At 33.0% G+C, this 15,250-nt stretch overlaps 1 protein-coding gene across 1 annotated transcript in view; it reads left to right on the plus strand.

Moving 5' to 3' along the window:
* MDGA2 (MAM domain containing glycosylphosphatidylinositol anchor 2) overlaps window positions 1-15,250 on the plus strand; it is a 1,262,343-nt gene that overhangs the window by 502,846 nt on the left and 744,247 nt on the right. The window contains exon 3 of the mRNA XM_053697669.1: window positions 6,460-6,634. Coding sequence (XP_053553644.1) covers window positions 6,460-6,634 — 175 coding nt within the window. The remainder of the gene's footprint in view (window positions 1-6,459; window positions 6,635-15,250) is intronic.

The raw sequence follows: 15,250 nt of genomic DNA on the forward strand, positions 1-15,250 counted from the left end.
ATATAGCTACAATATAACGAATAATTATATTGTAGCTATTTTAGGATTTATATTTATTTTACAGGCAACTTTGTAATTATTTTAACCAGGTACAATAGCTATTAAATAGTTAAGAACTATTTAATAGTTACCTAGTTAAAATAATAACAAATTTACCTGTAAAATAAATCCTAACCTAAGATATAATTAAACCTAACACTATACTATCATTAAACTAATTAAATAAACTACCTACAATTACCTACAATTAACCTAACACTACACTATCAATAAATTAATTAAACACAATTCCTACAAATAAATACAATTAAATAAACTAACTAAAGTACAAAAAATAAAAAAGAACTAAGTTACAAAAAATAAAAAAATATTTACAAACATCAGAAAATTATTACAACAATTTTAAACTAATTACACCTACTCTAAGCCCCCTAATAAAATAACAAAGACCCCCAAAATAAAAAATTCCCTACCCTATTCTAAATTAGTAAAGTTAAAAGCTCTTTTACCTTACCAGCCCTGAACAGGGCCCTTTGCGGGGCATGCCCCAAGAATTTCAGCTCTTTTGCCTGTAAAAAAAAACACATACAATACCCCCCCCCCAACATTACAACCCACCACCCACATACCCCTAATTTAACCCAAACCCCCCTTAAATAAACCTAACACTAAGCCCCTGAAGATCTTCCTACCTTGTCTTCACCATCCAGGTATCACCGATCCGTCCTGGCTCCAACATCTTCATCCAACCCAAGCGGGGGTTGGCGATCCATCATCCGGTGGCTGAAGAGGTCCAGAAGAGGCTCCAAAGTCTTCCTCCTATCCGGCAAGAAGAGGACATCCGGACCGGCAAACATCTTCTCCAAGCGGCATCTTCGATCTTCTTGCATCCGGTGCGGAGCGGGTCCATCTTGAAGCAGGCGACGCGGATCCATCCTCTTCTTCCGTTGTCTCCCGACGAATGACGGTTCCTTTAAGGGACGTCATCCAAGATGGCGTCCCTTGAATTCCGATTGGCTGATAGGATTCTATCAGCCAATCGGAATTAAGGTAGGAATATTCTGATTGGCTGATGGAATCAGCCAATCAGAATCAAGTTCAATCCGATTGGCTGATCCAATCAGCCAATCAGATTGAGCTCGCATTCTATTGGCTGTTCCGATCAGCCAATAGAATGCGAGCTCAATCTGATTGGCTGATTGGATCAGCCAATCGGATTGAACTTGATTCTGATTGGCTGATTCCATCAGCCAATCAGAATATTCCTACCTTAATTCCGATTGGCTGATAGAATCCTATCAGCCAATCGGAATTCAAGGGACGCCATCTTGGATGACGTCCCTTAAAGGAACCGTCATTCGTCGGGAGACAACGGAAGAAGAGGATGGATCCGCGTCGCCTGCTTCAAGATGGACCCGCTCCGCACCGGATGCAAGAAGATCGAAGATGCCGCTTGGAGAAGATGTTTGCCGGTCCGGATGTCCTCTTCTTGCCGGATAGGAGGAAGACTTTGGAGCCTCTTCTGGACCTCTTCAGCCACCGGATGATGGATCGCCAACCCCCGCTTGGGTTGGATGAAGATGTTGGAGCCAGGACGGATCGGTGATACCTGGATGGTGAAGACAAGGTAGGAAGATCTTCAGGGGCTTAGTGTTAGGTTTATTTAAGGGGGGTTTGGGTTAGATTAGGGGTATGTGGGTGGTGGGTTGTAATGTTGGGGGGGGTATTGTATGTGTTTTTTTTACAGGCAAAAGAGCTGAAATTCTTGGGGCATGCCCCGCAAAGGGCCCTGTTCAGGGCTGGTAAGGTAAAAGAGCTTTTAACTTTTTTAATTTAGAATAGGGTAGGGAATTTTTTATTTTGGGGGTCTTTGTTATTTTATTAGGGGGCTTAGAGTAGGTGTAATTAGTTTAAAATTGTTGTAATAATTTTCTGATGTTTGTAAATATTTTTTTATTTTTTGTAACTTAGTTCTTTTTTATTTTTTGTACTTTAGCTAGTTTATTTAATTGTATTTATTTGTAGGAATTGTGTTTAATTAATTTATTGATAGTGTAGTGTTAGGTTAATTGTAGGTAATTGTAGGTAGTTTATTTAATTAATTTATTGATATGGTAGTGTTAGGTTTAATTATATCTTAGGTTAGGATTTATTTTACAGGTAAATTTGTTATTATTTTAACTAGGTAACTATTAAATAGTTCTTAACTATTTAATAGCTATTGTACCTGGTTAAAATAATTACAAAGTTGCCTGTAAAATAAATATTAATCCTAAAATAGCTATAATATAATTATAATTTATATTGTAGCTATATTAGGATTTATTTTACAGGTAAGTATTTAGCTTTAAATAGGAATAAGTTATTTAATAAGAGTTAATTAATTTCGTTAGATGTAAATTATATTTAAGTTAGGGGGGTGTTAGTGTTAGGGTTAGACTTAGCTTTAGGGGTTAATCCATTTATTATAGTAGCGATGAGCTCCGGTCGTCAGATTAGGGGTTAATAATTGAAGGTAGGTGTCGGCGATGTTAGGGAGGGCAGATTAGGGGTTAATACTATTTATGATAGGGTTAGTGAGGCGGATTAGGGGTTAATAACTTTATTATAGTAGCGCTCAGGTCCGCTCGGCAGATTAGGGGTTAATAAGTGTAGGCAGGTGTCGGCGACGTTGAGGGGGCAGATTAGGGGTTAATAAATATAATATAGGGGTCGGCGGTGTTAGGGGCAGCAGATTAGGGGTACATAAGGATAACGTAGGTGGCGGCGCTTTGCGGTCGGGAGATTAGGGGTTAATTATTGTAAGTAGCTGGCGGCGACGTTGTGGGGGGCAGGTTAGGGGTTAATAAATGTAATACAGGGGTCGGCGGGGTTAGGGGCAGCAGATTAGGGGTACATAAGTATAACGTAGGTGGCGGTCGGCAGATTAGGGGTTAAAAAATTTAAATCGAGTGGCGGCGATGTGGGGGGACCTCGGTTTAGGGGTACATAGGTAGTTTATGGGTGTTAGTGTACTTTAGGGTACAGTAGTTAAGAGCTTTATGAACCGGCGTTAGCCCAGAAAGCTCTTAACTCCTGCTATTTTCCGGCGGCTGGAGTTTTGTCGTTAGAGCTCTAACGCTCACTTCAGAAACGACTCTAAATACCAGCGTTAGAAAGATCCCATTGAAAAGATAGGATACGCAATTGACGTAAGGGGATCTGCGGTATGGAAAAGTCGCGGCTGAAAAGTGAGCGTTAGACCCTTTAATCACTGACTCCAAATACCGGCGGTAGCCTAAAACCAGCGTTAGGAGCCTCTAACGCTGGTTTTCATGGCTAACGCCAAACTCCAAATCTAGGCCATAGAGTGCTAAAGACACGTGCATGCTCCTGAGCCCACCTAGGAGTACTCTTTAACCAAGGATACAAAAGAAAACTAAGTAAAATTGATAATATAATTAAATTGTAAAGTTGTTTAAAATGCAATACTTTATCCAATCCATTAAAGTTTAATTTTGAGTTTACTTTCCCTTTACATAGAAGCTTAAAGGGATATAGGTTACCTATATGCTAAAGCACAAGGGATACAGAAGATCTGTAAAAGATGACTAGAAAATATTACCTGAAAATGTCTATGTAAAAAAGGAAGATATTTCACCTCAAAGTGTCCTCAATACACACATGCCATAGTAGAAGGACTTAAAGCATACAGTCAGGATACTTGCCTTTATGTGCCCAGGTTCATGACACTCATAATATGTAATGTAATGTTTAGAAAATCTAATCTTTTCCAGAAGTCATGTTCTGATCAGTTGACCTTCACAGGCTGTCCCGGGTCCACACTTAATTTCATGTTCTTCAGGCTCAGTTACAGATTTGAGAGACTTTTTGAAGGATACTTTTTAACAGGGCTTGAAATTTTGTTTTCAGGTTTCAGAAATAACTTAATCTAGACCATTAGCATACATTCTTTGTCTTTCAATAATATATAATATATAACAATTTTCAATTAGGTTTTTTTTTTAACTTGGAACACCATTTTCTTTTGATCATGGTAATGTTTATTTTTCTTATGTTTTATTCAAATTCTTTATAAAGATAATTAGACAATTTGTAGTAGGTACTCGGTGCTAATTATTTAAGATGACACCAAATCAAACAATTAACCAAATTAAAAGTAATGTAACAAAACAGTCATTTTAAGAAGCTATAACATCAGGAGATTGGACATGAGACAACATAGTTTGACATCTTCATTAACCTTTGAAGATAGAGTGTGAGTTTGAGGTTGGCTGAAAATTTTAAAGTACATAAATATCTACTTGGAAAGCCATATGGGCATTCCCAGAGCACCTTAAGTCCATTTGGCATACTTTCTTACATTAAATAGATGGTAAATTGTATTCATTTAAATGCAAAGTGTTCCCTATAAAAGTTAGTGTGTGCTTAATCTGACTATCAAGTTTAACTTATTAAATCTAGCTGAATTAATACAGTAATGGACCATTAAAGATTTTGTAGCTACTCAATCGGCCCAAACACATTTCCCATTTTCAACTTTGCACTTGACAAAATGTTAATTATATTTAAAAATGATTGTAATTACTAATAGCTTTAGTAGAGATTTTTTTTCCTTATAATTAATTTAATTGTGTATATTCAGAAGTTACTTTTTCTGGAATAGAGAGTTATACACTTTTTCAGTTAAATGACATCATGTTAATATGGTAGGAACAATTAATTATAATAATACGGCACACAATTTAACCTGTTTTTTTTTTAATTATTATTATTTCAGTGCTAGTACAGTTGTTATATTCTGATTGCTAAAATAGCTATAACCCATATGAAAGAATCAGTGAGAGGCAGTGCATAGAGTTGTATAAAGCCAGCCATTAAATGTATGGCTTGACAATATTGTTTATACTTTATCTAAATATTTGTTATTAATGGGTAGGTACTTTATGTCTCAAGAAAAGTTTCCAAAAATGATGAATACAAATAAACACATTACATCTATACAAGCCAGGTCCCAAAAGTTCTAACATTAATATATGTTTTAATATTTGTTTGCTTGAGGTTTCCTTTTTTATAGCATAACTGTAGTGAATAAATTGGTAGAAGTGATTATCATTAGACATTTCTGTTTATTATTTCTGCAGACTATAGTATTAGTTTATACTCAAACATTGATGAAAATTATGTTTCCTATAATGTGTTACTGTCATCTGTACAAATTAAAATAGTTAAATATGCCAGTTGATCATGATTTACAGTAAAATTGTGTAATAAAAATGCATGACAAAAAAGATCAAACAATTGCACCTACTTTGCATTTCAAATGAGCAGTGGATTATTTTCTAACAAATTTCAAATTTTCCTTTCATTTCCTTGTCCCGTGTATCACGTTACAACCATCAGCAAATCACAAAGTCATATACATATATGTGCTGTGAACTCTTTGCTTTTCAACAAAGGATAACAGAACAAAGAAAGGGGTTGATCACAATCCTTTAGAAAAAAGTATCTAATAATTATCTAGAAAACAAAAACATGTACTGTAAGAAGGGATGGGCGAATGTGGTGCAATTTGCTTGGTAGAACAAATAGTTCTGTGGACATTTGTTTTGTACAATCAAATGTTGATAAGAACAAAATCCATTGAAATTGGGTAATCAAATTTTATTTCTGATTTTTCAAATTTTACTTTCATTTATGAATATTCATAATTAGATAAAATATCCACATTCGAAATATCAAATATATCATTCAATTTAACAAATTCTATTCAGAGGTTTAATAGTTTATGTTGTAGGGAATTTAGTAAATTGATACATAATAGATGCAAATATATTGATTCAAATATTTCTATTTTGAATATCTTATAATTCGAATATAACATTTAAAGAGAGCGTTAGAAATACTATTATAAATATATTGATTACATTTTTTTTATTTCAAATATTGCATAATTTGAATAATATATTTAAAGAGAGCATTAGAAATTATATTACAAATAAATAAATTTAAACTTTTCTAAATTGATTATTGTATAATTCTTTTCAAGCTATGCAATATTCGAATAAGTAAAATTTGAATAGAATATTACATTTAAAGATAACTAGAAATACTATTACATTAAACGAATGTTAGAATGTTGTGAAAAGATTTGAAATTCAAAACGATCAAACGAACATATGTGTCAAAATTTGTTTCATTTTTCTAATGTTGCAAAGCATTTGCCCATACCTACATTTAAATCTATCAGATTTTTGTAGATAAATCATTTGGTAAACTTTTGTAAAGGATTCTGATAGACCCCAAATTTCATAATAAAGTAAATAAAAAAATGTTTTATTGCATGATATGGTCTGCATCATGAAGTTTCATTTTGACTCTCATGTGCTTTTACGCTAACAAAAACATATTGAATACACAAACTAATATTTTTTTATTTTTTTTTTGATGATTGCTCAGATCAGGTGGACCAAAACAGCAGGAAGTGCATCTGATAGATTTCAGGACTCAAGTGTTTTCAATGATACCCTTCGGATTGTAAATATCCAGAGACATCAAGGAGGCCGATACTACTGTAAAGCAGAGAATGGATTGGGTTCTCCTGCAATAAAATCTATACGAGTAGATGTATACTGTAAGTAGGCGACCCTTATCTTCTCTTTTATTTGGAGCATGTTATCATATTTATATTTAAAGTAAATATATGTTTGCATAATATAACATGGAAGAAAGGAAAATAAATTCCACAAATTAAAAACAACTATATCAATATAAGATTACAGAAAACTTCACCTTTATAGTAGTAAATACACTATTCATTAAATACTATGCAGCAAAGTGTTCCATGTCTTGTATACATTTTCAATGTTGCTATTACAATTAAAACTGAAAAGAGGATTTTATTGGGCACCTTAAATATTTTTTTCATGAATGGTTGCTGCTTAAAGGGTTAGTAGACTAAGTTTATATATAGGTATGTTTATTTAGATGATTATGACAAGCTGAATAATAATTAAATTATAGTAAAAGTAGCATATCTAATAGCCATTGCTGAGAAATATGACTCATGTTCCCTTTGAAGATTTTCTTGGACATTTAAACTTAAATCCATAAAAAGTCAAGTAGTGGCTTAATTGGTTTATCTGTCATTTGCATCATCTTTTCATGATTTCATAGCTCAGACTTTCATATAAATAACTATAGATCATTAAATTGAAAAGTAGCAGCTATTACTTATCACCTGATTAATAAGTGTTAAATACCAAGCCTATGTACTGTTTCTTGAGTTACTTTACAAGAAAATGTGCTATATAAGTAATGAAATATTATTATTATTATACTATTATATTGTATTAAATTACAATTTCGTTATTCCTGGGGGTCTTTTTGGAGCCTGATTCCTTCTTGTGAAAGTGCAAGAATTTGAGATCTGCCTAATTTATACACAGATAGAGATACAGATAGATAGATAGATAGATAGATAGTAGAGAGAGAGATAGAACACGAAAGATAGAGAGAGAAAGAGATTTTTATATTGAGATAAATGATAGATTCTATCTATATATCTATCTCTGTCTACAAATCTATATCTATCTATATATCTATGAACACACACACACACATATATAGATAGATAAATTATATCTATCTATCTATAAATCTCTACATATCTATCTAAATATACATATAGACATTGGCTTACCATATTATCTTTTGGTGTATATTATGGCACTTGGGTAAGTGTTAGATGAAGCAAAATATTCATAATATACATGCTGTTTGTTTACAGGCAGTCTTCATCCAACAATTGTTTAGCCAAGTAAATGCACCTAAATCTTAGAAGCCCCAGTAGGTTTAAATTGTGGAAGCCTGTTTAATTCTTTTCAAACAGCTATGCATCTGCATACACGAAGCTCAGCTGTTCACTGGGAGGCGCTTTTTATAAGGATTAAATAATAAGTCCTAAAGGACATAGAAAGCCATAGTTTAAAATGAGATAGCTTAGATTAAAAACAGAAAAGTAAATAGACCAAAAATTATATTTAGGTAAACAATGATGCGCTTGCAGATGCCTCAGGTGCTGCTTAGCAGAGACTTTGAATAATTATTTTCAAAACAATGTACATAATATTTCAAGATGCAATATTCACATTGTCAGGTTCTTGAAAAAAGATATATAAATTTCACAGCTGAATTATATTAAAGGTGTTGCAGTCAAAGCCCCATTAATAAACTGGTGTACCTCAGCAAAGAATATGGGCCATATTACGAGTGGAGCGCTAACAGTTATGCGCAAGCGAAAAGGGGTTTATTGATGGTGTTTGTACTCTTTGGGTTTACTGCACATATTACAAGTTGAAAGTAAATGCGATTGATTGAGCGCAATCGCAGTTTACGTTAGAATTATTACTGCGTCCCAGAACTCTTAATTGTTTCACAAAACAAAAAAAGTGTCACATAACACATCAAAAATACATTACAAAGTACACTTACACTCATAATAACATCTTCTAAAAATTATTCAAAAAAAAAAATATTGCACAAAAACAAGTTATATATGGGCTCAAAGATATGAGGTCTCAGAGATGCATACATATAATATATATGCCTTAATATATATACAATATGTGTGTGTGTGTGTGTGTGTACATATGTATTTATATGTGTATTTATGTATTTACATAAATACATATGTACACACATTTAAACATGTATATAAGTGCATTGGAGTATTTTGCCATTAAGTAATTGTTAATGATAACATGCAAAACCATATTTAAGCAATATTCATATTTAATAAAGATTTTAACCAATGTATTTACTGTAAATATTTGACATTTCGATGTTCTGCACATATCAGAATATATTCTAAGTATTTATAAATAAATATATATATATATATATATATATATATATACCTATATATATATATACCTATATATAATCATCTATATATATATAGGTATATATATCTATTGTACCAAAATACCATCAGATATATGTAGAAATATATATTTATTAATAAATAGAACATATTCTTGTATGTGAAGAACATTAAAAAGTGTGAAATATTCATATTTTCAAGTCGGGTTAGCGCACTTGAGAATATGCTATTGTGTTTGCACGCATGTAGGGTTTTAGTTTTTTTCTACTTTTTTTGTTCCATTGAATTCCGAAGGGGGATACGTGAATTTGCATGTGATATTCTAACGTTGTTTTTTTGCATTCGTCGGGCTGATAATATGAGCGCAATCCAACGCATTAGTGCTCCACTGGTAATCTGGCCCTATGTGGGCTATTCAGCACATCCACCCCAGTTAACTATCACAAAAGATGTCTGTGTATGTTTTTGAGAGGGGTTTTGAGGAAGGAATAGAGCTAATTGTCAACCAAGAAAAGCATAATTAGTGACATAAAGATAAAGTAAAATCTCAAGATAAGCAGGTTTAAATGCAAAACACAATTATAAATATACAATTTCATTAGAAGAGTTGTGTCTCACAAGACTTTTTTCAAAGTTTTCAAATTTAAGGCTAGTCCAATTAATTTGAAACACAAATTTTGTGTGGTTTTCAGCGGAATTTGCTGACTTTATTAGTACTTTGCTCTGAGAGAATGCCACACCAGTATTACAGTACATCAGAAAACTCCTTTTAAATATCTTTTTACATGATTATTTGACTGTTCTTTCAGCATTGTTGACCTCTTGAGAGTAATCCTAATTGAAAAGCCTTTTTTCTATGTTTCCCTATGTTTACTCAAATTGTATTTTATATATATGAACTTAAACAAAATTACCTTTATTTAAAGGTAATTATTAACAAAATTTTAGTGACCTTTCAGAGCCAACATACCCTTTCCTCCCAAAGTTAACCCAGATCAAGCATCTAAAGTGTAGCAATCCCCAATCCTAACCAATCAGTAACAATAATGTAATAAAAAAACAGTAGCATTAAAAAATCTTATGTGCATTTGGTGCAATATGTTTTAAACTTAAATATTGCTATTCAGTAGTAGACATGTGCAGGGAAAAAAAATAGTTTAGGCCGAAATTTTTGTTTTGAATATTCAAGGAAATTTTTTTCCCCAAATATTCATTCTCTGCACTATTCGGTTTTCATTTAGTTTAAAATTAAAAATTTTTTTTAATTTAGTTTAGTGAAAATGATTTGAAGCTACAGGTCAAAAGTAAAAAAAAAAGTTCACCTGTACATACTTACCCTAACGTGTTCTGGAGAGTGCGCTAACCCAATATTCTTCTTGACAGAGCTTTAGCCACTAACAGGAGGCTAAGCAGTTCAGCACCCAGGACCTGCACTAAAGTTAGTGCAGGTAGTGGTTGTCGAGCACACTAAACCTCCTATTAGCGTGGCCAGGGACCTGGCAAGAAGAGGATTGGGTTAGCATTAAGGTAAGTATAACGCCTTAAAATTTAAGGAATATCCTATTTCCGGTACGAATTTACATTTGTAAATAATAAATCAGATGTTAAAGCTGCAAAGGGAGGGGGACAACTCCATATTACTGCCTATAGTATTTAAATTGGATGTACAACAAACACATATAGGTATGTTGGTCAGGTATCTATCTATCTATCTATCTATCTATCTATCTATCTATCTATATATCTATCTATCTATCTATCCATCTATCCATCTATCCATCCATCCATCCATCCATCTATCTATCTATCTATCTATCTATCTATCTATCGTCTATTTATCATCTATCTACCTATCTATCTACCTATCTATGCCCATGTGGTTGTCCACAAGCAAAAATGTTAAAAAAGCACACTATTAGGGGCACCAAATTAGGTATTGTTATCACATCAGAATAAACATGTATACACATACACAGTTGTCTATTGGCCTAGCCAACTTGACTGTGCCAAGGGCAACAGGATTTTAGCAGGACAGCAAATATTGTTTTATTTTAATTTTAGGACATGATACAAATTAATGATGTCTGGTGGTGCAATTGGGATGCATGCACCCCTCCTGTGTTTGTTGGAATAAATACATCAGACAAATATGAGCTAAAAAAATTGTGCGGGATTGGAAGGGAAGCAGATTTCCCAGTGCCTAGGGCAGCACAAAAATTAATATATCATTAACAACTACACATCATACATTTATCTTTCACATCATGCAAGCACACTTCTACATCTACATCTACTTGTGATCAAATAGGTTTTTAACAGTATAAAATTTGAATTTTAAAATATGAAATACATTCTAAATTATTCAAAGTTTGAATGATGTAAAAAAAAAAAAAAGATTTATTGAAAAAAGAAAGCTGATGTGCGCTAGAATTTTCTTCTGACAGAACTTGTAAAATCCACAATGGATTGGTATATAGATTTTCCAATATTCAGACATGCAAATTAAAAAACAGATATGGGACTTGAAATTGAGAAGAAAAAGCTCAAGATGACTATGCAGTTTTTATTCAATTGGAACAAAAAATAAATTATATTTCAAAGGTGTTTTTAATTTCCATCTAAGATATAATGTAATTTTCAATAAAATATGATTTAATCTTCAAGGCTCCATTGACCTTTTATTTGTCAGTAGTTATAGAGTTATTTATCTCTATAGGGAAAAAAAGGCTTTTTAAAAGCTAAAAATGCAAACTTTCATAATTCAGATAGAGCATGCCATTTTAAAGGAACAAAATACTTACATGCTAAATCACTTGAAAGCGATGCAGTTTAATTGTTAAAAGCTGACGTGAAAATAATCACCTTAACATCTCTATGTAAGATGGTTGTGCCTGGACATGCCAGGTGCACACTCCATTGCAAATCCTGGGACTAGCATCTTGATTGGCTGCTTTAAGTCTCTTTACAATTGGATGTAGCTACTGAGGACATTTTGAGGGAAAATATATTTCTTTTTTACATAGAGATGTTAAGGTTATATTTTCTAGTCAGATTTTTACAGACATGCTGCATCACTTTCAAATACTGCAATATTTGGAAATCATGTCCCTTTAATTTATTTTTGTTTTCAATTTTCATTCATTATCTTGCCATCTTTTATTGAAAAAAAAACATATCTAAATATACTAAGGAGCAGCAAAGCTCTACTGGGTACTAACTGGTGATTGGTGGCTACACATATATGCCTTCTGTCATTGGCTCACCAGATGTGTTCTGCTTGATCCCACTAGTTAATTGCTGCTCTGGAGCTGTATTTAGCTATGTGTTTAATTCATTTTAAAAGGTTTTACACATAGGTATATGCAATAATAATATTTACTAACACATTACATATTTTTTCTTGTCTCGGAAATTCAAATGATTTCTCAGCCACTGCCAAATAGTAAATTAAAAGGATTAGTCTCATAATGAAGGAAAAACCTTTACCTGAACCAAATGTTTGATGAAAAGAAAAACTTTTTTATGGCAGAAGGCCAAGCACTGGAACATAATGCTGTATATGTAAATATATGTGTGTGTGCCTCTTGGTTATTTGTTAAACAATGTTTTTAGTAAAATGCATTATATAACTAAATCAGCTGCAGAAACTGGTTGCTATACCATCTATAGTCACATAAAGATAGCACACAAGAACACATATAACCAGTACATATTACATATATATTCATATCCACATCACTATAATGAGAGAGATGTTAACCTTTGGAACACATTGGTGGGGGTAAGAGATTATGCAGTTGTGGCTTGCCCTTGAACCTCCCCCTACCCACTTGAGACCCCATTGCCAGACTTTTATTTGTCTTTGCACTGCTGGGAACTTTAACAACATATGCATTTATTATAAAGTAAAGAAAAGCAAATCTGATTATATATATATATATATATATATATATATATATATATATATATATATATATATATATATATATATATATATATATATATACAGGTGGCCCTCGGTTTACGCCGGTTCAGTTTGCGCCGTTTCAGAATAACAACCTTTTTTTCCAGTCATGTTACTGCTATTGAAAAGCTTTGGAAAGCAAAGTACACTAATTAAAATAGCCAGTAGGTGGAGCTGTCCGCTTGTTTTGCAGCAAAGTTCTGCAGCTTAAAAGCCTTAAATTGATCTGTGTACTCTGATAAGACCAGATCTATCGAGCAAAATTTAGCAGGCACTTCCATATTATCTTTCTGTCCAGCAGCTTGAGGTGAGGGTGCCTAGCTGCTTATCAATCACTGCAGATTGAAATGCATAGAATAGGTGCAGACGCAATATTATCTAACATACTAACAATGCAGAGAACTGATTGCAGAAAAATGCAAGTAAAAAAAGTTTTTGTTCTTTAAACTTAGTTTGATGATGATACAAACTATATTATTATGTTTATAATGCTGTTTAGCATTTAAAGTCTTCATTTCAAAGCTTTAAAAATAATGTATTAGATGTTACTTATGACAATTTTGAGAGGGGCCTGGAACCTAACCCCCTCACTTCCCATTGACTTACATTATAAACTGGGTTTCAATTTACAACGGTTTCGATTTACAACCATTCCTCCTGGAACCTAACCCCGGTGTAAACTGAGGGCTACCTGTAAATATATAAACTACAGTAAAAGAGTAAAATCCTGTATATAATTAATCTGTTTATACTTCTGTCGATTTATCTATCTATCATCTGTCTGTCTGCCTGTATCTATCTGTCTTTCTGTCACTCTCTATCTATCTATATTGTCCACAGTCAAAAAACTGTATACCTCATCATCAATCATAAGTAGTAGTGTCACATGAAAGTTTAAAATAAGTTGTTCGATCATCCAACTGTACACCTCTTTCTGATAATTTGAGTAGTCCAAGACCACAATGGAACCACCCTTATCGGCCGGTCTAATGATGATAATCTCTTCATCATTGTCAACAGCCAATTTTTCTTGTGGTGATAGGTTACTACAGTTAGAAAGATTTGAATGTTGGACCTTATATTCCATATCCTTAAGGCACATGCAATAAAATGTTTTAATTGAAGAAAAAAAAATCTATCTATCTATCATCTATCTATCTATCTATCTATCTATCTATATCTATCTAACATGTATTTATAATCTATCTCTCTTATATCTATCTATCTATCTATCTATCTATCTATCTATCTATCTATCTGTCTGTCTGTTTATATATCTATAAGGAGCTTTAATTTATCCCAGTGGAACTTTATGCTTAAAAACACTTTATTACACATCTGTGATATACAATGCATTGTCTGAATTGATTAACTTTCAATTTTCAGTGAACCAATATATTTTCCTAGAACCATTGACTATTATGTTTTTCTCTAACAACTGCTATTTATAACCTCTTGCATCAATCAATTATTCACTCCTAAGAATATACTGTAATTTTATTTTATTGATGCACAGAGAAAGCCTCCCTTGCACATTATAAATCTTTACATAATACCTAATGAAATATATAAGGATGAACACAATGAGGTTACAGGTGCACTATAGCTAGAAGCAAAAAATGAAAAATACTGCTGATTAAGTTATTATTTTGACATAATAAAGATTTATAATTTTCTTTGCAATATAGTTTACCATTTTTTGGAAGCAAATTATTTTGACCCATAATTTTGGGATAAAATGTTTTTAGGTTACTATTTTTATTTTTTTGTGTTCATATTGGTTAGAGGACTATTACATAAAGTAGAATTGCAAAATTAACAATTACATAATGAAAAGACAATGCAATAGCATTAACTTCCACCTATATTACGAGTTTTGCGTTAGAGGCTGTGTGGTGCTAACAAGCAGTTTTCCCTCACCGCTCACTTACCTGCAGCGATGGTATTACGAGTTTTCAGAAACCCGTCGTTAAAAGACAAGAAGTGAGCATTGAGCAAAATTTTGCTCATTACCGCACTCCAATACCAGCGCTGCTTAAGTCAGCGGTGAACTGGTTTAACGTGCTCGTGCATGATTCTCCCATAGGTATCAACGGGGAGAGCCGGGTGAGAAAAAGTCTAACACCAGCAATAAAGCAGCGTAAAATTCAGTAACGCAGCCCCATTGATTCCTATGGGGAAATAAAAGTTATGTCTACACCTTACACCCTAACATGAACCCTGAGTCTAAACACCCATAATCTTACACTTAATAACCCCTAATCTGCTGCCCCCGACATCACCGACACCTACATTATAGTTATTAACCCCTAATCTGCTGCCCCCAACATCGCCGACACCTACATTATATTTATTAACCCCTAATCTGCCACCCCCAATGTTGCTGCAACCTACCTACACTT

The sequence above is a fragment of the Bombina bombina genome, chromosome 1 (genome assembly GCF_027579735.1).
Source record: "Bombina bombina isolate aBomBom1 chromosome 1, aBomBom1.pri, whole genome shotgun sequence".
Lineage (NCBI taxonomy): Eukaryota > Metazoa > Chordata > Amphibia > Anura > Bombinatoridae > Bombina > Bombina bombina.